The sequence below is a fragment of the Capra hircus genome, chromosome 5 (genome assembly GCF_001704415.2).
Source record: "Capra hircus breed San Clemente chromosome 5, ASM170441v1, whole genome shotgun sequence".
In the NCBI taxonomy this organism is placed as follows: domain Eukaryota; kingdom Metazoa; phylum Chordata; class Mammalia; order Artiodactyla; family Bovidae; genus Capra; species Capra hircus.
Genome location: NC_030812.1, coordinates 63,250,038 through 63,273,594, shown reverse-complemented (window position 1 = coordinate 63,273,594; position 23,557 = coordinate 63,250,038). Strand labels below are relative to the sequence as shown.

General features: G+C 43.2%; 1 protein-coding gene across 5 annotated transcripts in view; it reads right to left on the bottom strand.

Annotated features, from left to right (window-relative positions):
* ANO4 (anoctamin 4) overlaps window positions 1-22,991 on the bottom strand; it is a 433,131-nt gene extending 410,140 nt beyond the window's left edge. For 3 of the 5 annotated variants that reach the window (XM_018048154.1, XM_018048157.1, XM_018048156.1), the window contains exons 1-2: window positions 22,649-22,991; window positions 4,556-4,639 (exon numbers count right to left, since the gene is read on the bottom strand). In XM_018048154.1, the coding sequence (XP_017903643.1) occupies window positions 4,556-4,639; window positions 22,649-22,769 (205 nt within the window). In that variant the 5' untranslated portion in view covers window positions 22,770-22,991. The remainder of the gene's footprint in view (window positions 1-4,555; window positions 4,640-22,648) is intronic. The other 2 variants (XM_018048153.1, XM_018048155.1) reach the window with 2 other exon arrangements.

Sequence of the window (23,557 nt, the reverse complement as noted above, 5' to 3'; positions counted from 1 at the left end):
TCTTCTGCTTCTGTTAGGTCCATACCATTTCTGTCCTTTATCAAGCCCATCTTTGCATGAATTATTCCCTTGGTATCTCTAATTTTCTTGAAGAGATCTCTAGTCTTTCCCATTCTGTTGTTTTCCTCTATTTCTTTGCATTGTTCACTGAGGAAGGCTTTCTTATCTCTTCTTGCTATTCTTTGGAACTCTGCATTCAGATGCTTATCTTTCCTTTTCTCCTTTGCTTTTAGCTTCTCTTCTTTTCACAGCTATTTGTAAGGCCTCCCCAGACAGCCATTTTGCTTTTTTGCATTTCTTTTCCACGGGGATGGTCTTGATCCCTGTCTCCTGTACAATGTCATGAACCTTCATCCATAGTTCATCAGGCACTCTATCTATCTGATCTAGTCCCTTAAATCTATTTCTCACTTCCACTGTATAATCATAAGGGATTTGATTTAGGTCATACCTGAATGGTTTAGTGGTTTTCCCTACTTTCCTCAATTTAAGTCTGAATTTGGCAATAAGGAGTTCATGATCTGAGCCACAGTCAGCTCCTGGTCTTGTTTTTGCTGACTGTATAGAGCTTCTTCATCTTTGGCTGCAAAGAATATAATCAGTCTGATTTCAGTGTTGATCATCTGGTGATGTCCATGTGTAGAGTCTTCTCTTGTGTTGTTGGAAGAGCATGTTTGCTATGACCAGTGCATTTTCTTGGCAAAACTCTATTACACTTTGCCCTGCTTCATTCCATATTCTAAGACCAAATTTGCCTGTTACCCCAGGTGTTTCTTAACTTCCTACTTTTGCTTTCCAGTCCCCTATAATGAAAAGGACATCTTTTTTGGGTGTTAGTTCTAAAAGGTCTTGTAGGTCTTCATAGAACCATTCAATTTCAGCTTCTTCAGTGTTACTGGTTGGGCATAGACTTGGATTACTGTGATATTGAATGGTTTGCCTTGGAAGCAAACAGAGATCATTCTGTTGTTTTTGAGATTGCATCCAATCTCAACATTCTCACTCACTAGCCCCCAAATCCTAAAAAGAGACATGTAAGGAACACTCAAAATTATAGACAGTCTTGAGAAAAAAACATGATGTTAATTAACTTTAAAATTCTTAAATCTCTCATACATGGTAAAATGAGCATTTACTAAAAATATAAGGAATTTTAAAAGGGTCTCACAGAAAAGTAGATGATTTTCAGGAGTCATTTTTTCTGTGGATTGGATACTTTGGCAATTCTTTTGTCAAGACATAGGTTCCTACAAAAAATCTACATTAATAGGAAGTCCAGAAGTGTGCTGTTTTCTTAAATGGAATTCCCTCACAGATGAGACACTTGAATTGCAGGAGATGAAAGAAAACAAAAAGACCTCTAAAGAGAGAAAAAAAAAAAAACTGCTAGGTGACTCAGAGATGTCCTCCCTCCAGTAATGAGTATAAAGTTGTTAATTACTTGCTATTTTTACTATAAATATTTTTAAAGCATTTGTACCGGACAGAGTGTGGGCAGTGGACATGGTCTGATCCCTGTGCAGAATCCATCCCCCATCCCATCCTCCCACAGAATCAAATTTTGTTTGGGAATTCATCTCACCCACACACAGCCCAGTGACTGAGGGCAGGCAGATCTAGCCCTCTCCCACCTCCACCTGGGCAAGAATGGGTCTAAAGATGATCTTATCTCCTTTGTCAGGGATTGGCTGAAGGGTGGTCATGTGACCTAATCCCACCCAATGAGAGAGGCAGACCCTGCAAGGGAAAATTTCGGCTCCTCAAGGGCATGCCTGAGGAAGGCTCCGGCGCTCCTTTCCCTCTGATCACTATTGTGTCTCAGTGCAACTCCTGGACCATCTGGCTGCCACCACAGAGAGAGATTCTCCCAGGAAGGCAAATGGAAGAAGGTCTTTCACCGTATCATTGAGCAGCTTAATCAACCAGTCCTCCCAACAGACTTTCCTGTTAAGTGAAATAATATTGGGTTGGCCCAAAAGTTCATTCAGGTTTTTCGTAAGAGTGTTAATTTTCCTTATGGGTTCAGCTGGTTTGAGTTTGTTGAAACAGAAGCAACATTCAAGGGCCCATCACCTGGGGGTGTCATACCCACCTCTTCTTCAGAGGTGAGTACCTAGGTAAGAACCTGTCATATGGACTGACTTGGCAGAACGGTGGATAAGAATCCACCTGCTAATGCAGGGGACACAGGTTTGATCCCTGGTCCAGGAAGATCCCACATGCTGCAGAGCAACTAAGCCTGTGCGCCACTAGAGCCTGGGAGCCGCGGCTACTGAAGCCAGGCAACTAGACCTGTGCTGCACAACAAGAGAAGCCGCTTCAGGGAGAAGCCTGTGCATGGCAACGAGCAGTAGCCTCCGCTCTCTGAAGCTAGAGAAAAGCCTGCACAGCCACAAAGACCCATCACAGCCACAACATATTAATAATGATAATTTTTTTAAAGACCCTGTTACATTGTTTTACAACTGTTACATGAGTTTCTGAGGGCCACTGTAACAAAAAGGCCACAAACTAGGTGGCTTAAAAACAAAAACAAAAGACATTTATCCTCTTACAGTTTTAGAGCTAGAAATCTGGAATCAAGATTTTGGCAGGGCTGTGCTCTCTCTGAAGTCTCTAGGAGAAAATCTGTTATTTGCATTTTTCTTAGCCTCCGATGTGGCTGGTGATCCTTGGAGTTCCTTGACTTGTAGACACAACTCTAATCTTTGCCTCTTATATATGTCTCATGTGTCTCTTCTCCTCTGCTTACAAAGACACCAGTCACATTGAATTAGAAGCGCCACCCTAAGTGCATATGTGAAGTGAAGTCACTAAGTCGTGTCTGACTCTTTGTGACCCCATGGACTATAGCGTGCCATGGGATTTTCTAGGCAAGAATACTGGAGTGGGTTGCCATTTCCTTCTCCAGGAGATCTTCCCGACCCAGGGATTGAACCCAGGTCTCCCACATTGTAGGCAGACGCTTTACTGTCTGAGCCACCAGGGAAGTTAATGTGACCTCGTCCTAACTTGGTTACATCTGCACACACCCCATTTTCAAATAAGGTAAATTCACAGGTACCAGAGGTTAAAGCTTCAATCTATCTTTGGAGAAACAAATTCAGTTCATAACACCCTGACATGGTGGCCACAGTTGACTAGAACCATGGCAATTTCACAAGAGTGACGTCCAAAGGGAGTTGGATTACCTGGGCTCAAATCCCAGCTCTTACCACCCACGTGTTCTTTCTTTCTTACTTTTTAAGAACTCTGTTTCCTCATCTGTAAAATGGAGAAAATAACAGCATCCATCTCATGGGATAGTTGTGAGGATTAAATGGGTACATACAGGAAAAGCGCCTAGAACAGCACTTGGCACAGAAAGCTCCCATACGGTTTTCACCATTTACCCCTCCATGTTCACTGATGAGTGTCTTAAGGGACATCTCTACTCACAGTTCATTACTCCTTATTCAAAGCCCTGTAACCTGGCTTCCCCCCCATCATCCCCTGACATGGCTCCAGGGATGTTACCAGGCTAGATGTCTAACTTTAACCTTCCTCAGTCTCCCCTTCTAGAAATTCTCTGGGCTTTTCGAGAAATGTGCTTCTTAGGTCTTCCTATTACTGATATTGTTTCTGTCCTAGCTGTACTTCCCCCAAAGAGTACTGCTAGGTGAGCATGTTACGTTCCATTAGGACCCTACTGTGTCTGCAGGGAGTCCCTCATCCGGGAGGGAGGGAGAGAGAGCCACATGCCCCAAGCTGCAGACTTCAAGTTTCTGAGGAGGCCATGTGCTATGATGGGAGATTTTATTTCTGAGATGTCAGGGGACAGGGCAGCTGGTACACACAGAATCCCCCAAAGCATAGCTAGCATTCAGTAACACTAATTTGTTGTTATTTTACACATGTATGCATTAAATTGATAGGCAGATTGTTTACCACTCAGCCACCTGGGAATAGGGCTTCCCTGATGTCTCGGACAGTACAGAATCTGCCCACAATGTGGAAGACCCAGGTTCAATCCCTGGGTCAGAAAGATCCTCTGGAGAAGGGAACAGCAACCCACTCTGGTATTCTTGCCTGGAGAATCCCCATGGACCGAAAAGCCTGGCAGGCTACAGTCCATGGGGTTGCAAAGAATCAGACACAACTGAGCGACTTTCACTACTATGCATTAAATTATAGGAAACATACTATTTGCTATTGTGATATTAATTTTCTTTTTAAAATAAATGAAAATAAATCTTAAAAAACTAACTCAGTTTTTATATTAATTACATAATAATATAGGTGATACACAAATGAAAGAGAAAGCAAATGATGGAGAATTAGGGAAACCCATGTGTTTTAAATCTCTCTGGACCTCATTAGCTCCAACCATCTCTATGCAAAAGTAATAATGATCCACAAGGGGGCGCCCCGGCAAGTTGAGTCCACAAGCAATTGCCCTGATCCTGAAAATAAATTCCACAGTGTTTACATTTTCTACTCACTCCTTCCTTAGCCCCACACCCCAACCCTTTACAAGTAATAATAATTTTCATTAGAACATGACTCAGTTGCTCACCTATGGTGACCTGGCTGACACAACTGTAGTAGCTGCCGGTCGTTGCAGAGGAAAGGTTATAACTCCCACTGCTTATATCTTTGTCTGTTAAGAAAATAAAAGAGGAGGTTAATTACATTCTGATAAATACCATAACCGCAAAGTAGATTTATGACTGCTGGTAAATAAACCAAAAGTCTGGCCAGGAAACTCGTACTCATTCATTGGTTCATTTATTGCAGGAAACGCTAGGGGCCAGGCATTTCGAACATTCTGACAAACAACCCAAATTGTCACATAGACAATTTCAGTTTGGTGTCACTGTTATTAAAACGGGAGGAGGGCACTGGGAGAGGTCTGTATGACCAGGTGAAAAAACACCTAATTCAAACTAGAATGTATCAGGTAAGGCTTTGTGGAGGAAGTGACGTCTGAACTAAAACCTAAGAGATGAATACTATCCAACTAGGCAAAAGTGGGGTACATTGAGGGGAAAGACCCAGGCAGAGTGCTATCATCATGTCTAGAAACTCAGAAGTCTCAGCTTCATGAGTTAGCAGCTAAAGACAGTAAAAGAGAGATGAGCAGCAGCTGGACCACAAAGGGTCTTTATAAACCACATTAACAAATCGGGATGCTGCCAAGAGAACAGGATTCCATTTTCATTTCAGAGAGATCACTTTGAGGTAGCAAGGGGAACAGACAAGAGGACTGTGAAAGGAGAGGCAGAAAGTCTGCTTTATGAGGCCACTCAGCCATCCTGAGAAGAGGTGGTGGTGGCCAAATCATGGCAGGAAAGGCAATGGAGACAGAGTGGGTTCAATTCCCTTCCAGGCTCAAGTTCAGCCAGCTGCCATGCAGACTTCAGTACTGTGAGCAGACTGCGTTCCAGGCAGAGCAGCAGAGACACCAAACCTCCCATTTACATGGCATCTTAGCACTGCCAGCCACCTTGTCTCAAGCACAAGGTGGAACAGGGCAGGTGTCACCCCATGTCTCTGATGGAAAAGCTGAGGCTCCAGGTGGCTGAGCACCTTGCCTGAGGTCATGCAGCAGCATGTGGCGGAGCAGAGCTCCAACCGAGATCAGAACTGCTTTAAAATGTCTATGAAAAAGGCAGGGCATAAGTGACTTTAAAATATCAAAAACAGGAACTTCCCTGGTGGTCCACTGGCCAGGACTCCATGATCCCAATGCAGGGGGTCTGGGTTCTGTCCCTAGTCAGGGAGATTTTACATGCCACAGCTAAAAAATCCCACATGCTGCCACTAAGACCCGGCGCAGTCAAATTAAATGAATATTTTTTAAAATATCAAAATAAATATTATTTAATATAACACATTATATGTTAGAGACAAAAAGTTATTATAAGAATGGTTGCAAAACTGACCTGAAGGAAATATACAAATATTATATGCCATGTGATACCAGGAAAACTCATTATGAAATTCTGATCTATAATGTTAAAAATTACAGGTCTGAAGGAGAGAAATAAGAATTAGTCAAATGTACTCAAAGAGAAAGGGTTTTTAGAAACATGCGGAGTCATATTTTAAGAACAGTAATGCAGACTGTTAGAGAAGATAGCTTTGCAGATGAACACTCTCGGAGGAAAGACCCGCAGGTGCCTAGGCAGAGAGAGCAGGAAATGGGAGTCATCCGCAGGGGTGTCTGGATGTGCTTGTGGTTTGAAAGCAATTGGAGAGTATTGACAAAAGCAGGTAATGAGCCAGAGGGCCGAGAAGCAATGGGAGCCCCTAGAGGCCACATCAAGGTCACTGCAGGTCCACAAACAAGCAACTAAACAATTTTTAATGTGGAGAAAATAATTCAAGCAAGTTCATGCAACCAATTTCTTCTCTAAGAAACCTTCCCAGACCATCTCCCCTCTCTAGTGGGCTTTAGTGCAGTAGATACGCCAACAGTATCGCGCATGCGAGATCGTACTCTATTACGGGTACCCCTAGGGCTTCCCTAGTGGCACAGATGGTAAAGGATCCTCCTGCAATGAGGGAAACCTGGATTCGATCCCTGGGTTGGGAAGATCCCCTGGAGGAGGGCATGGTAACCCACTCCAGTATTCTTGCCTGGAGAATCCCCATGGACAGAGCAGCCTGGTGGGCCATAGTCCATGGGATTGCAAAGTGTCCAACAAGACTCAACAGCTAAGCACAGAGCAGGGGTACCCCAAACCATGTGCTTGTCAAGGGCAGGTCCATGCATTATTCAATTTGTTATTTCCAGACCTTAGTGCTGTGCCTGGAAAAGGTGAATCTTCAATATATGTTCGTTGTTTGAAAGAAAAAATAAAGAAATGCATGAAATTGAAGAAAAAATACATGACCATTTCCCCTCTTATGAACTGTAACTTCAATAGAGGTTCAAGGAGAAAGAGCACTCGGCTAGGAGTCAGCAGACCTGAGGTTTGAAGCCCCAGCTTTGCTGCACATGAACTCTGTGAACTTGGTCAAGCTCTTGACTTCTTTAGTCCTGATCTTTCCATCTGAAAATGGTGACAATAGTGCTTATCTCACTTTTCCTGGGCTAGGGTGGGGAGGTAGAAGAGGATGAGGTATGGTTAACAAAAATAAGTCAGCCATGCAAAATGCATAGTTAGCAAGTAATTCTATATATATTTGTGGAATCAGCTGAATCAACAACACCCAGACCTAAAACATATCAAACTACAAACTACTCTAAAGTCGTCATTCCTAATTTTTAAAAACCCTTCACTAATGATCTGCCCTTAAAATATTTTGGAAGTGAAAAGGGACAAGGTCAACGACATCAAAGTGTGGGGAGAGGTGACAGGAGAGATTCAGTAGCCACAGAAATGATTATGAATGGTGAGAAGAGAAAAGGTATGAAAAAGAAAAGAACACTGAGAATTAGTAATCAACAAAGAAGCAGAATGTTTGAATTAGCAATGAATGCCTGGGAAGAGGCTATGCATACATGTGAACAGGAAAAACTACTGAAATTTGAGTTGAATTTGAATGGTGAAACTAGGGCATAGTTTCGCAATATTTTGAAAAGATTCAAAGAGCAAAAGTAAGTACAAAGAACTATGGTAGTTTTGGTACAAAGTGACTCTGTAAAGATGTTTTCCTATATAAGAATTAAAACCAAAAAATGTGAGAGGGCTTGACTATCCATTTAATCTTTTAGGAACGAACGGCAGTTAAATGAAATCAAGTAACTAGTGGAAAAACTTGAGCCTATGAATGAGGTTACCGAACTCTGTGGGTTTTCAAGCCAGTAATCTACCTTAGGGGCTTCCCTGGTGGCTCAGAGGTTAAAGCCTCTGCCTGGAATGCGGGAGACCTGGGTTCAATCCCTGGGTCAGGAAGACCCCCTGGAGAAGGCAATGGCAACCCACTCCAGTACTCTTGCCTGGAGAATCCCATGGAGGGAGAATCCCATGGAGGGAGAATCCCATGGAGGGAGAATCCCATGGAGGGAGAATCCCATGGAGGGAGAATCCCATGGAGGGAGAATCCCATGGAGGGAGAATCCCATGGAGGGAGGAGCCTGGTAGGCTACAGTCCATGGTGTCAAAAAGAGTTGGATACAACTGATCGACTTCATTCATTCAATCTACGTTAGACGCCTGGTTCCATCCCTTGAGCACACTGTCTCTCCGTTACCCTGTTTCCATGTATGTACAATGGGAATAATAACAGCATTTACTTTATAAAATAATACATAGAAAGTGTACAATTAGTGTTAGCTTTTGGGCTTCCTTAGTGGCTCAGACAATAAGGAATCTGCCTACCAATGCAGAAGACCCAGGTTTGATCCTGGGGTCGGGAAGATCCCTTAGAAAAGTGCATGGCAACCTACTCAAGTGTTCTTGCCTTGAGAATCCCTTGGACAGAGGAGCCTGTCAGGCTACAGTCCATGGGGTTGCGACGAGTTGGACATGACTGAGCAACCAACACTAACTATATTTAAAAAGAACAAAGATACTTATAAAATGGAATACCATCTAGCAAAGGAAATGAACGAAGCAAAGCAATGCAAACTACTATCAACAGACCTCACAAACATAATGTTTAATGAAAGAAGCACATATATCATACCCAAATGATGTATGACTCTATTTATGAAAATTTCAACAACAAAACTAAATTGAATTATTTATAGATGCATACATAGATGGTAAAACTGTAAGGAAAAGTATCAAAATAATTAGCACAAAAATAATTAGTCAGCATGGTGATTTCACTTGGTAAGAAAGAACACCGTTCGAATTGTGAGAAAGTACAGGGAATGAGGGTGTGCGCCACAGTGCTGAGGATGTCCTATTCCTGACCTAGGTGGTGGTCACAAGGTATTCATTTTAGAATTATTTGTTAAATTATCAATCTGTCTTGACCACCTCTCTGTATATACAATAGCTTTTTTACAAAAATAAAGAGGGACAGAAATTACAGTAGGGCAAGATGTAGAAATGCAAATTCTGCATGAAATGTCTAAGAATATGAAATGGTGGTGGATTCATAAAACAGTAGTCATTGACTACATACTCCTTGTCAGGCACTGAGCTAAAAATTCGTTACTTCGTTTCCATCATTATTTCATTTGTGCTCCAAAAAGACTCTTTTAGGTTAGGTATGATTATCCCACTATCTAGAGGCTCACAAAATTAGAGACCTTGCCCAGAATCACACTTCAGGGAAGTCACAAAGCTGGAATTAAAACCTAGGTTTGTTGGGCATATACCCTGAGAAGACCATAATTTGAAATTATTAGTCAGTTCAGTTCCATCACTCAGTCATGTCCGACTCTTTGCAACCCCATGGACTGCAACACGCCAGGCCTCCCTGTCCATCACCAACTCCTGGAGTTCACTCAAACTCACGTCCATTGAGTCAGTGATGCCATCCACCCATCTCATCTTCCGTCATCCCCTTTTCCTCCCACCTTCAATCTTTCTCAGAATCAGGATCTTTTCAAATGAGTCAGTTCTTTCCATTAGGTGGCCAAAGTATTGGAGTTTCAACTTCAGCATCAGTCCTTACAATGAATATTCAGGACTGATTTCCTTTAGAATGGACTGGTTGGACCCCTTGCAGTCCAAGGGACTCTCAACAGTCTTCTCCAACACCACAGTTCAAAAGCATCAATTCTTCAGCCCTCAGCTTTCTTTATAGTGCAACTCTCACATCCATACATGACCACTGGAAAAACTTTAGCTCTGACTAGACAAATCTTTGTTGGCAAAGTAATGCCTCTGCTTTTTAATATACTGTCCAGGATGGTCATAACTTTACTTCCAAGGAGTAAGTGTCTTTTAATTTCATGGCTACAGTCACCATCTGCAGTGATTTTGGAGCCCCCCAAAATAAAGTCTGTCACTGTTTCCATTGTTTCCCCATCTATTTGCCATGAAGTGATGGGACCAGATGCCATGATTTTAGTTTTCTGAATGTTGAGTTTTAAAACAACTTTTTCACTCTCCTCTTTCACTTTCATCAAGAGGCTCTTCAGTTCTTCTTCGCTTTCTGCTATAAGGGTGGTGTCATCTGCATATATGAGGTGATTGACATTTCTCACAGCAATCTGAATTCCAGCTTGTGCTTCAACCAGTCCAGCATTTCTCATGATGTACTCTGCATATAAGTTAAATAAGCAAGGTGAAAATATACAGCCTTGACATACTCCTTTCCTGATTTGGAACCAGTCTGTTGTTCCATGTCCAGTTCTAACTGTTGCTTCCTGACCTACATACAGATTTCTCAGGAAGCAGGTCAGATGGTCTGGTATTCCCATCTCTTGAAGAATTTTCCAGAGTTTGTTGTGATCCACACAGTCAACGGCTTTAGCGTAGTCAATAAAGCAGAAGTAGATGTTTTTCTGGAACTCTCTTGCTTTTTTGATGATCCAATGGATGTTGGCAATTTGATTTCTGGTTCCTCTGCCTTTTGTAAATCCACCTTGAACATCTGGAAGTTCATGGTTCACATGCTGTTGAAGACTGGCTTGCAGAATTTTCAGTATTACTTTGCTAGTGTGTGAGATGAGTGCAATGGTGTGGTAGTTTGAGCATTCTTTGGCATTGCCTTTCTTTGGGACTGGAATGAAAACTGACCTTTTCCAGTCCTGTGGCCACTCCTGAGTTTTCCAAATTTGCTGGCATGTTGAGTGCAGCACTTTCACAGCATCATCTTTTAGGATTTGAAATAGTTCAACAGGAATTTCATCACCTCCACTAGCTTTGTTCATTGTGATGCTTCTTCCTAAGGCCCACTTGACTTCACATTCCAGGATATCTACCTCTATGTGAGTGATCACATCATTGTGATTATCTGGGTCATGAAAATCTTTTTTTGTATAGTTCTTCTGTGTATTCTTGCCACCTCTTCTTAATATCTTCTGCTTCTGTTAGGTCCAAACCATTTCTGTCCTTTATTGAGCCCATCTTTGCATGAGAAGTTCCCTTGGTATTTCTAATTTTCTTGAAGAGATCTTTAGTCTTTTCCATTCTATTGTTTTCCTCTCTTTCTTTGCACTGATCACTGGGGAAGGCTTTCTTATCCCTCCTTGCTATTCTCTGGAATTCTGCATTCAAATGGGTATATCTTTCTTTTTCTCCTTTGCCCTTTGCTTCTCTTCTTTTCACAACTATTTATAAGGCCTCCTCAGACCTTCTCACGGAGAAGGCAATGGCACTCCACTCCAGTACTCTTGCCTGGAAAATCCCATGGGCAGAGGAGCCTGGAAGGCTGCAGTCCATGGGGCTGCTGAGGGTCGGACACGACTGAGTGACTTCACTTTCACTTTTCACTTTCATGCATTGGAGAAGGAAATGGCAACCCACTCCGGTGTTCTTGCCTGGAGAATCCCAGGGACAGGGGAGCCTGGTGTGCTGCCGTCTATGGGGTCACACAGAGTCGGACATGACTGAAGTGACTTAGCAGCAGCAGCAGACCTTCTCAGACCTCCTCCGACCTCCTCCTCAGATCTCAGTTTTGCCTTTTTGCACTTCTTGAGGATGGTCTTGATCCCTGCCTCCTGTACAATGTCACGAACTTCCATCCACAGTTCTTCAGGCACTTTATCAGATCTAATCCCTTGAATCTATTTGTCACTTCCACTGTATAATCGTAATGGATTTGATTTAGGTCATACTTGAATGGTCTAGTGGTTTTCCCTACTTTCTTCAGTTTAAGTTTGAACTTGGCAATAAGGAGTTCATGATCTCAGCCGTAGTCAGCTCCCGGTCTTCTTTTTGCTGACTGTATAGAGCTTCTCCATTTTTCATCCCAATGTTCACTGAAGCATTATTTACAATAGCTAGGACACTAAATGTCCCTCAACATAGGAATGGATAAAGAAGATGTGTACATATATACAATGGAATACTACTCAGTCCTTAAAAGGAATAGAAAAGTGTCATATGCAGAGATATGGCAACCCACTCCAGTGTTCTTGCCTGGAGAATCCCAGGGAAGGGGGAGCCTGATGGGCTGCTGTCTATGGGGTTGCATAGAGTTGGACACGACTAAAGTGACTTAGCAGCAGAGACTGTCATCCAGGGTGACGTAGGAAAGAGAAAAGTAAATGTATATTATCATTTATACATGGGATCTAGAAAAATGGTACAGATGAACTTACTGGCAAAGCACAAACAGAGACACAGATGTAAAGAACAAACTTATGGATACCAAGGAGGGGAAGGGAAGGTAGGATGAATTGGGAGGTTGGGATTGACATATACACACCACTATGTACAAAATAGATAATTAATGAGAACCTACTGTATAGCACAGGGAACTCTGCTCAGTGCTCTGTGGTGGCCTAAATAGGAAGAAAATATAAAAAAGAATAGATAGAAACATATAACTGATACACTTTGCTGTACAGCAGAATTTAACACACACTGTAAAGCAACCTGATTTTGTTGCAAGAACATACTGATTATAAGTATACGCAAAATAATTTGAGACAAATAAAGTTGGGTTAAGTTTTGCCATACATTCCTGTTAAAGTGGCCTCTGAAAACAGGGTCCATGATTTGATGTCTATCTCATTCTCTGTAGAATTTCATCAAATAAATAAATAAATGACTGTCGAACATGTAGCACCAGATACAGTAGGAACCCACCTAACCCAGCTTACGTTAATAATCTGTCCTCTTTCTGTCTTTGCCTCTGTTCTCAAATATTGGCTTGCTGCTGCTGCTGCTAAGTCGCTTCAGTCGTGTCCGACTCTGTGCGACCCCATAGACAGCAGCCCACCAGGCTTCCCTGTCCCTGGGATTCTCCGGGCAAGAACACTGGAGTGGGTTGCCATTTCCTTCTCCAATGCATGAAAGTAGAAAGTCGCTCAGTTGTGTCCAGCTCTTCGCCACCCCATGGACTGCAGCCTACCAGCCTCCTCCGTCCATGGATTTTCCAGGCAAGAGTACTGGAGTGGGGTGCCATTGCCTTCTCCGAAATATTGGCTTAGTATAAGACAAACCTAGTGCTTTTTAAATTAATTTTTTACTGGAGACAGATGGTGAGTAAGAATGGGAGAGGGAAATTGACAAAAAAATTCAACTTAGAGGGAATAAATGAGAATTAAAGGATAGGAAAAAATAAGACAAAGAGAAAATATGAAATAAAATGGTAGAATTAAGTTCAAATACACTAGTAATAACAATACATGTAAATGGTCTAAATTTGCTGGTTAAGAGATTGTGAAATGGATTTCGAAAACAAACAAAAAAAATCAACTAAGTGCTATTTATAAGAGAAACACCTATAACAGAAGGACACAGAGATGTTGAACGTAAAAGATATAAAAAGATACAACAAGCACTAATCAAATAAAGCTAGAGGTACTATGTTAATTTTAGATGAAAAAGGTTTTAAGACAAAAAGCATTATTAAGCATAAAGGGGGTAATAAATAATGATAAAAGTTTTAGGAAGATTCGATAAAAGGTTCTATTCTTCAGGAAGATATAAAAAATGTTACATCTGAGCTATTTAAGATAAAATAACCTCAAAATATATGAAGCAAAAATTAATAGAGCTACAAGGAGAAACTGACAAATCCATCATCAGAGGGGAAGATTTTAACATACTTAATAACTGGTTGAGCAAGGAAAATTTTAGTGAAAATACAGAAAATTTGAGACTGCAAATCACTCGGACATTTGTTAGAGTGAAGAGCTTGATTTATAGCTCTGGGTGGGCCTGGAATTCTGCATATTTTTCAGTACTATTGAGATACAATTGATGGTTGCATTTCTAATAGAATCCCAGGTCATGCCATTGCTACCAGTCTAGGGTCTCAAAGCCCCGGTAAAATCCTCCCTTGGAATCCACAGTCCACAAAGTCTGAGAGAACATCTCACCCACAAGAAAGGAAAGACATACTAAGAAAAAAAGAAAATATTTTCATTAAACCCTTAAAAACATATTAGAAATCTGCTGATACATATAGACAGATGAAACTCAAGAATTACCAAACTGACAATGATACATAACTATTGACATTATCAAAAAGTTCACAATTCATTTAATTACCACTCTACAGTAGTATACTAGAAATAAAATTTAATTTTTTTAAAAAGATATATTTATTATGTGGAGAGTGAGCTACAACTGCTTACCACATCTTCATCGTGGTGTTTTTTCTTTTTTTTTTGTAAATCACTTAAAATTGTTTATAAAATGCTCTAGAAAATCCACTAGTAAGAAAACAAAATGTCAATCATGTGGGTGGGATGTGTGTCTATATGTGCATATGTATGTTCCTTAGAATACTGGTGTGATTTACTCCATGTCTGCTGTGTATTTTACAGGCTTACAGAAAAGTTTAATATTCAAGGGCTACCCTTTCCTCCTTGCTGCTATAGCCTGTATCTCATCCCCTAACCTCCCTGAGCCTCAAATTCTTCCTTTACATTGTGACTGAAATTCATTCATTTAAAAACACTGAGTGCCTACCACACAAGAGTAGCTGCAGGCTGGCCCCAGGTAGGAACTGGTGCCTTGGAAAATCTCCCTAAGGTGCTGATGAATTAATCAAAGTGTAGAGTGTGCTTCACTCCACAGAGCTTTCCCTACAACAACACTAAACACACCAGAGTGCTGTGTACTATAATGCTCCAGGGCTTTCTAGGTTTTCATAACATTTTCGTCTTTGCTTTTTCATGTGACACGGCAGCAGCACCAGGAGACAGGCAGGGCAGGGACCAGATGTAATAGTAGTAAGTTCCCAACATACAAACAAGTTCTGTTCTAAGAACGAGTTCAAAAGCCCCATTTGTTTTTAAGTCCAACAAAGTTAGCCTAGGTACCCAACTAACACAGTCCTATATAGTACTGTGCTATAGTAGGTTTATAATACTTTTCACACAAATAATACATAAAAAACAAACACAACAAATAAACATTTTTAGTCTTACAATACAGTACCTTGAAAAGTACACTAGTACAGTACAATCCCTTGGACTGCAAGGAGATCCAACCAGTCCATCCTAAAGGAAATCAGTCCTGAATATTCATTGGAAAGACTGATGCTAAAGCTGAGACTCCAATACTTCGGCCACCTGATGCAAATAACTGACTCATTTGCAAAGACCCTGATGCTGGAAAAGATTGAAAAGGAGAAGCGGGCAACAGAGAATGAGATAGTTGGATGGCATCACCGACTCAATGGACAGGAGTTTGAGTAAGGTCCAGGAGTTGGTGATGGACAGGGAAGCCTGGCGCACTGCAGTCCATGGGGTCACAAAGAGTCGGACACGACTGAGTGACTGAACTGAACAGTGCAACAGCTAGCATACAGAGATTGGCACCAAGTGAACGGGCAAGAAGAGTTACTACCTGGAGGAGGCAGATGAGGTGGGAGATGACAAAGCTGAAAGATCATCAGCGACAGGAGATGGAGGACAAGCTGCAGTTTCACTCACACCTGACCTTGACAGAAAGCATGTTTGCACCTTTGAAAGTTTGCAGCTTGACGGTTCATATGTAGGGGACTTGCTGTACTAGGAATGGTTCTCTCCTCTGCATCTCCCATTGGACCTGAGCTAGACCCAAACCCCTGGAGGGCAAAGTCAATGCTTATTCACCTTGTGTCCACAGTGCCTGGCTCTGCCTAATACATAAAAAGCACAATAAATGTTTGCCAAAGACTCTAGCAAGCTTTCAAATACTTCAGTCACCGTTCCTGCATTTTAAACACAGGGCCTGATAGTCATTATCTCAGCTTCCCTTTGGTTCCACTCTCACAGACACAGTGGCAAAAAGACTTTCCAGGAATCCTAATCAGAGAAAACCTTTTCCTTTCCTTTTGTTTCCTCCTTGTACCTTTTTGATTCAGTGTTGAAAAGCCTACATTCTTTGTCATTTTTTTCCAGAAGGTAAATATCCATACCTCATTATTCACAGAGAAGGCAATGGCAACCCACTCCAATACTCTTGCCTGGAAAATCCCATGGACAGAGGAGCCTGGTAGGCTGCAGTCCATGGGGTCGTGAAGAGTCGGGACACGACTGAGCGACTTCACTTTCACTTTTCACTTTCTTGCATTGGAGAAGGAAATGGCAACCCACTCCAGTATTCTTGCCTGGAGAATCCCGGGGAAGAGGGAGCCTGGTGGGCTGCCGTCTATGGGGTCGCACGGAGTCGGACACGACTGAAGCGACTTAGCAGCAGCAGCAGCATTATTAATTACAATGTACTAAGATTCATGAAAATGGTTTTAATTTTGTTCTTACTTCCAGAACCCACAACAGTGCCTGACACATAATAAGCACTCACAAAATATATGTTGAATTGTTTGTTCTAGAAACTTTGTTAGTAGCCATAGCCATGAACAGTTTGTTTAGGACTAAGTTCTAATAGTAAAATCCACATGCCTATTACAAAGAACATCATGTTTTAAAGGAAAAGATTAAAGTGCTTCTTCACAGGATCAAAATAAAATTTTAATTTTACCCCAGAAAGAAATTTTTTAAGTGTGAAGGGCTGAAGGTCAAAAACTAATCTGTGCAGGCTTTGCTGCAGCTTCTTAATCAAAAAGGATCCTAATCAATGTTGACAATGAATGCCTGGATTGCATAATAACAAGCATGCCAGTTGGTGGAGGACAAGAACAAGAGATGCCTTCAAATAGCCCCTTAGATTTTTTTTGCAGCTAAAGCATGACTTCTAGCCTACTAGCATACCTCAGATTTCACCTCGTAGTGTGGACGCTTCTGCTCTGTTGCTTATTCCTATTTTCTGAAGGATAAAAGTTTTGTTGTGTATGTGTCTGCTCAGTTGTGTCCAACTCTTTGTGATCCCATGGACTGTATAGCCCACCAGGCAACTCTCTCCATGGGATTCTCCAGGCAAGAATATAGCAGAGAGTTGCCATTTCCTACGCTAGGGGATCTTCCTGACCTAGAGATCAAACCTGTGTTTCCTGCATTGGCAGGTGGATTCCTTACTGCTGTGCCACTTGGGAAGCCCAAAAGTTTTGTTACCTATTTGCAATAGGAAAATGAAGTCTTAAAAATGTATGTGTGGTGTACTACCTTCTCCTACTGCCCATTCAGTCTTTTAGTTAATCAGACTGGCAAGGATTGTTCACCCAGTATATGCCAGCTGCTGTGCTAGGCACCAGGGACTTACCTGGTGGTCCAGTGGCTAAAACTCTGCACTCCCAATGCAGGGGACAAGGGTTTGATCACTGGTCAGGGAATCAGGTCTCACATGCTGCAACTAAGTGTTCCAATGCTGAGACTAAAGATCTTGCATGCTGCAGTGAAGTGCCAAAACTAAGACCTGGTGCAACCAAATAAGTAAATAAATAGTTTGTTTGTTTTTTTAAAGGTATTATAGGCACTGAAAAAAAAAAAAAAGATGTAGTCCTCGGCCTTTGGGACTTTACAACCCACAGAGAGAATTCTTTATTATACCACCAAAAAAAAAGTTGTTCAGGAGAGGAGTAATCTGAAAGGTTCCAAGAGAGGAACACAGTAGGATGGGGAGGTCAAAAGCAAGGGGGCATGAACCTCATAAAGGAGGAGGGGGCTGCGTTTCAGAGGATGGGCCAAGTCCAGACACCTGAGAAAACCAGGCGCAATCAGCCACCTCCCTCCCTAAAAAGTTGGATGCCTGGACCAAGAGCAGCAGGAAAGAAGGATGGACAACTCCTGAACGGCCTTGTTTGTCAATGTAGGGAAGTCAGACTTTGACCTGCAAGCAGAGGGTATCCCTTGGAGAGTTTTAAGGATAGAAATAACAGGATTCGATTTGCAACTGGGATCAAAGAGGCTTGGACAGAGGCAGAGACAGTTGGGAGGCTGCTACTACAGTCAAAATTGGCAGTGACCTCGACTAGGATAGGAGCAGTGGGAAAGAAGAGGAAAAACCAGAGGATAAAAACTTTAAGGAAGAAGAATCAATGGAACTTAGTGGTTGAGAGTACGTGGGCTGAGACAGGCAGTTGACAGTAATAGCCACGCTTACTGAGTACTTACTATGTGTCACTCATAAGCTCTTACAAGTACTGTTGCATTTAAACCTCAGAGAGATCCCATTTTGCAGATAAGAAAATTGAGGCCCCAGAGGTGAATTTGTTTGCCTAAGGTCACTGTTAGTGTGTGCTGATAAGAGAGGATTCAAAGATGACTCCCAAGATTCCAGCCTCAGTACTAGATAGAGCATGCTGGCCCCTGCCAACCTCTCCTGTCTTGAACGTCATGCTCTACCAACACTGTGTTGCTCCCCTCACCTTTGTTCATGCTGTTGCCCCTCCCTGGAATACCCTTCTTCCCCAGTTGGACTTTTAACATCATCTCCTCTGGGTAACTCTTTCCAACCTCTCCCTCACTCCTCGCAGCCCCTCTCCTGCAACATTGCATCATAATTCTCTTTAGGAGTCTAGCTCCTCCAGCTGATGCTGCCATCCTGAGAGAGTGAGATCTCATTTATTCTGGTATTCCAGGGTAGAGCCTGGAACATAGTTTGAGCTCAGTTAGCTGGACTAATTCTACAGAATATAGGTACAGGAGAGGAATTCTGTTTTGGGCACAATGAGTTTGCAATGCCAGAGGAACATACACATGAAGAAGTCAAGCAGACAGCTGGTTAGACAAGCATACTACAAACAAGAAAAGAAGCTCTAAGTTGGTGATTCCTATCTGGGAGTCACTGGATAAAGACAAGGGCTTCATAGGCAGCGCAGTAGTAAAGAATCCACCTGCCAACGCAGGAGACTCAAGAGATGCAAGTTGGATCCCTGGATGTGGAAGATCCCCTGGAATAGGAAATGGCAACCCAATCCATATTCTTGCCTGGAAAATTCCATGGATAGAAGAGCCTGGTGGGCTTCAGTCCACGGGGCTGCAAAGAGTCAGAGGTGACCGAACATGCATGCACCAATAAAGACAAAGCGCTAGGAAGGGACATACGTCCTGGGCTCTCATCCTTTTTGCTTCCCTCCATTTCCATGTTACATAGTTAGGCTTGGCCCTTAGTGTGCCCCTCTCCTACCCTCTTCCAATCAGAAGTTCTGAGCTTCTGGTCATCCACTGCCTTTGGCCTTTGCTCGAGCCCATTAACTCCTTGGGTTAATCCACAGAGCCATGCATACATGGTGAACATGTGCGTGAACAAGCACATTTTTCTCTTCTTCTAACTTCCCCAGCCTCAGGCTCCCCAGCCAAACTCTCCAGCCTGTATTTGAGCTCCCCATTTATTAGGTGAGATTAAGTAAATTCTTCAGCGTATCTGGGACTGAATTTCCTCAAGTGGATACAGGGCTAAAATTGGACTAGTTTCTTAAAGGTAGTGGTGAGATTTAAATGAGCTAATTTGCACAAAGTACTGTTGTTATTGTGTCTCAGCACACCCCACACTTCTACCTACAACTCTGTCACCCAGTTTACAGGCTTCCTGCTAAGAGACCAACTCTGCACTCAGGGCCACTGTCTCCCATTTGGCAGAGGTCTAAACAACGCCATCCGAATGGCTGAGAATGAGATTAGAAAGCCAAGGACAGAACCCAGGCAAACAGTAACAAGAAAAAGAAGCCGGGAAGAAAGAAGCCCTTTAAGAAGTAGAAGGGAAATGAGGAGAGAATAGTTATAACAACAAAACTATCCACAGAGAAGCCTTTTAAGAAGTAGCAGGGAAATGAGGGGAGAATAGCTATAACAACGAAACTGGCTCTGACTGCGTTTCCTTCTCGTCTTCTACTGGCTCTCCGCTCTCGCCACACTGACCTCCCAGCTAGCCTTGGACGTGACAAAGTCATTCCTGTCCCAAGGCGTTTGCACCTAATTGTTCCCTTTACTAGGAATGCACTTTCCCCACCTTCAAAATGGCTTGCTCCTTTCCTTCATTCACCCCTCTGCTCAAGTGTCTCCTCAGAGAGGCTTTCCTTATCTGAAATCTTTCCCACTGTGCTCTATAAGCTCCTCGGTCCCCTTATTAAGCCTCCTAAGACTGGAAGCTGACAGCTCAAAGCCAGGCTAGCAGATCCCACCACAAGTACCTTCCTGATGCAGCTTGGACACAGCCCCTGGGCCTTCTTTTGGATGGCCAAGAATGAATCAAGTCCCAGCCATTTCTCTCTTGTCACTATCCTTGGCCTCATGCACATAGTTACATAATGAGCTAAATGTGGTCAACAGCCTATACCACTGAGAGGACAGGGAAAGAAAGATCAGTAGTGAGTACAAAAGGTAGAGGCATTAAAAATCCAGAATTTTTTAAACTGCATCATCCACTGAACATGTATTTCTTCAAGGACATATTACAGTTATTAATTACCCTAATTTCATTCCATGTTTCTAGAAGATACATATCTAGATGGCTGCCTGAATGTAAAAATTCACACCAAACTACAGAAAAAGCAATTCCAACATAGGATCAAAAATGCAAATTTGGTTGGGAAGCTAATGAGGTTTAACTGGAGCCTGCTGCTAATGAAATGCATACATAAGTCAAATTTCTCTCTTAGGAACCTAAAACACACACGGTCTACAGTGTAACTGTTCATTCTCTTGACAGTCCCTGTGTTAAAGATAGGATTAAAAGCATTTATTAAATCAGTCAATTGAATATAAAAATTGAACCCTCTAAATTCTAGACAAGAAACTTGGATGATCCCCCATCATAATATCTAAACCCAAATCCAACAGAATTGAAAGGGGATATTTTTTTAAAGCAGTTTGATGTTCAGAGAGATGAAGGTTCCAGAATTGGACCAAACTCTCATCAGAAAATAAACTCAACAGCATCCAGTGGATGAGGAATGTATTGAATGTGCTCGGTTTGTTTTTCCTGAACTCATTCAGTCATTCAACTCAGGTTGAAAACCTAGATAGGTTAATTTATCTTGTTGTGTCTTGGGTCACCTCAGCGTAAACAAAGAAACTAATGTGCACTTAGAGGCCAAGAGTATCCACTTTAGGGATGGTTCAGGGGAGGGAGAACAGTGTGTAAAGAATATATTTAAAATAGCACAAATTTTAACTGATATATTTACTTAAATCTGTCTCAGTTCCCTGTAAGGTTCTAAAGAGAAACTATACAACTCCTAGTTGTAAAAGAAAAAAAAAAAAAAAAAGATCTGCCACTTTTTCCTTTAATTACTGAAATATACTTGCTTTTTAGTTTCACTTCTGACTTCATTTTCTCCACCTGGCTGCCCAATTAAGCTTTTAAAGCTTCTAGAAAATCATGGAACCGATTATTATGTAAAACCTATTACTGACATCCACTAGACAAGCATGTGAAATCTAACATCATGTAAAATCCAGAAGTTAGCTCTCTCTGATAGGAAAAGGTGTAAAAATAGATTTCTACCAATGAATAGGACTAAAAACCGATCATAATGTTGAATTATCCCCAAATGGTAACCCAAGAATGACAATGTTATGTGCTAAATGTGCAGCAGGGACAAAAACAACCCAAATCTCTGCAGAAAATGCTCTGAGTTTAATTCAAAAAAAAAAAAAGGCTACTAGTATGCAATTTGTAATCTGCTCACAATTTGTTAGGTTCCCAAGCATCGATTGCAAACCCTCAGAGCCACCTGAGTGATCATTTGCTGCTGCTGCTAAGTCGCTTCAGTCATGTCAGTTTAAATCCCAAGGAAAGGAGACTCACCCCTTTAACCTTAGGAAAATGAGCAGGGGACATCCTTGGCCTGGAGAATTAAGTGTCCATGCCAAATGGCAACAATTTCCCTCCCAAGGAGCCCTGGCTCTGAGATGTCCTCTCAGAACATCCCCCAATCACTGCTCAGTACTTCCATGTTTAAAATGCCTAAAGTAAACGTTATCACAGAAACTGATCGCAAGCCAGGTTAAGGGAAGAGGTCTACTTGAGTTTCTGCCTCATATAACCCATTCTCAGCAGCATCTCTGATAAAGGACGAAAGAGAATTGCTTTTTCCACGCAAGCAGAAATGTTGATAAAGAGGCTTGTTGGTTTCCCCAGCGGCCAGGATTTCTAGCTGAGTCTGAAACCTTCACACTGATTTCATGTTCCTTCAGAATTATACAATGCCTTAAAAATAATAATTAAGAAATATATTTCTTTAACAATAAACTGGGAAGGGAAAACTATCTTCCATTTCCATGTAACTATTATTTCCAAGCTGAGTTTTTCTGTATTAAAAGCATATTTTGGTGCATATAATTTAACCCCATAGCATCTGTCAAGAGAGATGTTCTCATTCCTAATTTACAGATGGAGAAATGCAAGCGCAGAAAAGTTTAAATAACTTGTTCAAGGTCAGTCAGGGACAAGATGAGCAAGGACTGAACGCAGATCGAACTCCTAGCTTCACACCGTTAGAAAAAGACTCAACACCCGTATCCCTTCCTCTCGGTGGTAAGAAGAGGAAGGAATATTTTCCGGAGTCCCAAAGCCCGCAAACACCCAAAATTTAGGCGTTTTTACCTCCCGGACTCCACAAACTACCCCTTCCCAGATTCCAGGCAGCCTCCAACTACCACCCCTCCAGCCCCAGGCCAGCGCGCGCTGCAGCCTGCTCCCTCCCTCCCAGACCCTCTCGGGAGCCGAACCCCGAAGTTTCCCGGGATGATCGGACGGCTCCAGGGTCCCGGCCGCCCAAGGCGCCCCAAGAGCCCGCGATCAGCCGCCGTTACCGTATGCCGTGAGAGAGGCCATCCTGGCCCGCGTCCTGCGCAGGCTGGCCCGGGCGTCGGCGACAGCGGCCGCCTGCGTGCCGCGCCCCTGGACGGCGGGCGCCCGGTCCCGCGAAGGCATGCGCTCGGCTCCCGCGGCTCCCGGCCGCCCCACAGCTGAGCATGCCCAGTCCGCCGGCCGCGGCCGCTCGGAGAGGACCCAGCGGCGCGCAGGTGCCGGGGGCCGGGTCTCGACTGCTAGGGCGTGGGGAGCGAGGACGCACAGGGGCCGCGGTGCTCCCGGGCCCCACGGGGATTGAACCTGCCGGGAGGGCGCGCAACCCCGAGAGAGGAGGGGCGAAGCCGGCGGTGGGAGGTGCCGGGCGGAGGCGCCCGGTGACCGCAGCCACACCCGGCTGGCGGGGGGCAGCGGGCAGGACCTGGCTGGGTCCACGCCAAAGAGGGGTGCCCCTCGGGGTGGGGGCGGCAGGGGTGACGCGGGCAAAGGCGGGACCTGGAAGTTCCGACCGCGCCACGGCTTCAGGGACCTGGAACCTCCCGCTCCCTTTCTAGGGAAGTTCCACTGGAGAGCGAGCCTGGGGACATAGGGGTGGGTATGGCTCTCGAGTGCGAGTCCCAGCCCAGGCGACAGTCTCAGAAAGGGTTTCCCTTGAGGCCAAAATCCCGGGGAGAGCCACAGCTCTGTCTTGAAGACTTTTATTAATGAAGTCCTTGACGAGTTCTGACCCCAGCAGAACATATCTGTCCTGGCAACACCATCCCATCACCTTGATTCGTGCGCCTGTCTCTCCACGAAGCTGTGACCAGTGTCCTATTCCACTATGACTGCCCTGCCGCTCGATCGGGGCACGAACTCAAACATTCTTTGTTGAATGATTGAATGTCCGAGCCTCTTGCTCGTCCTCTGTG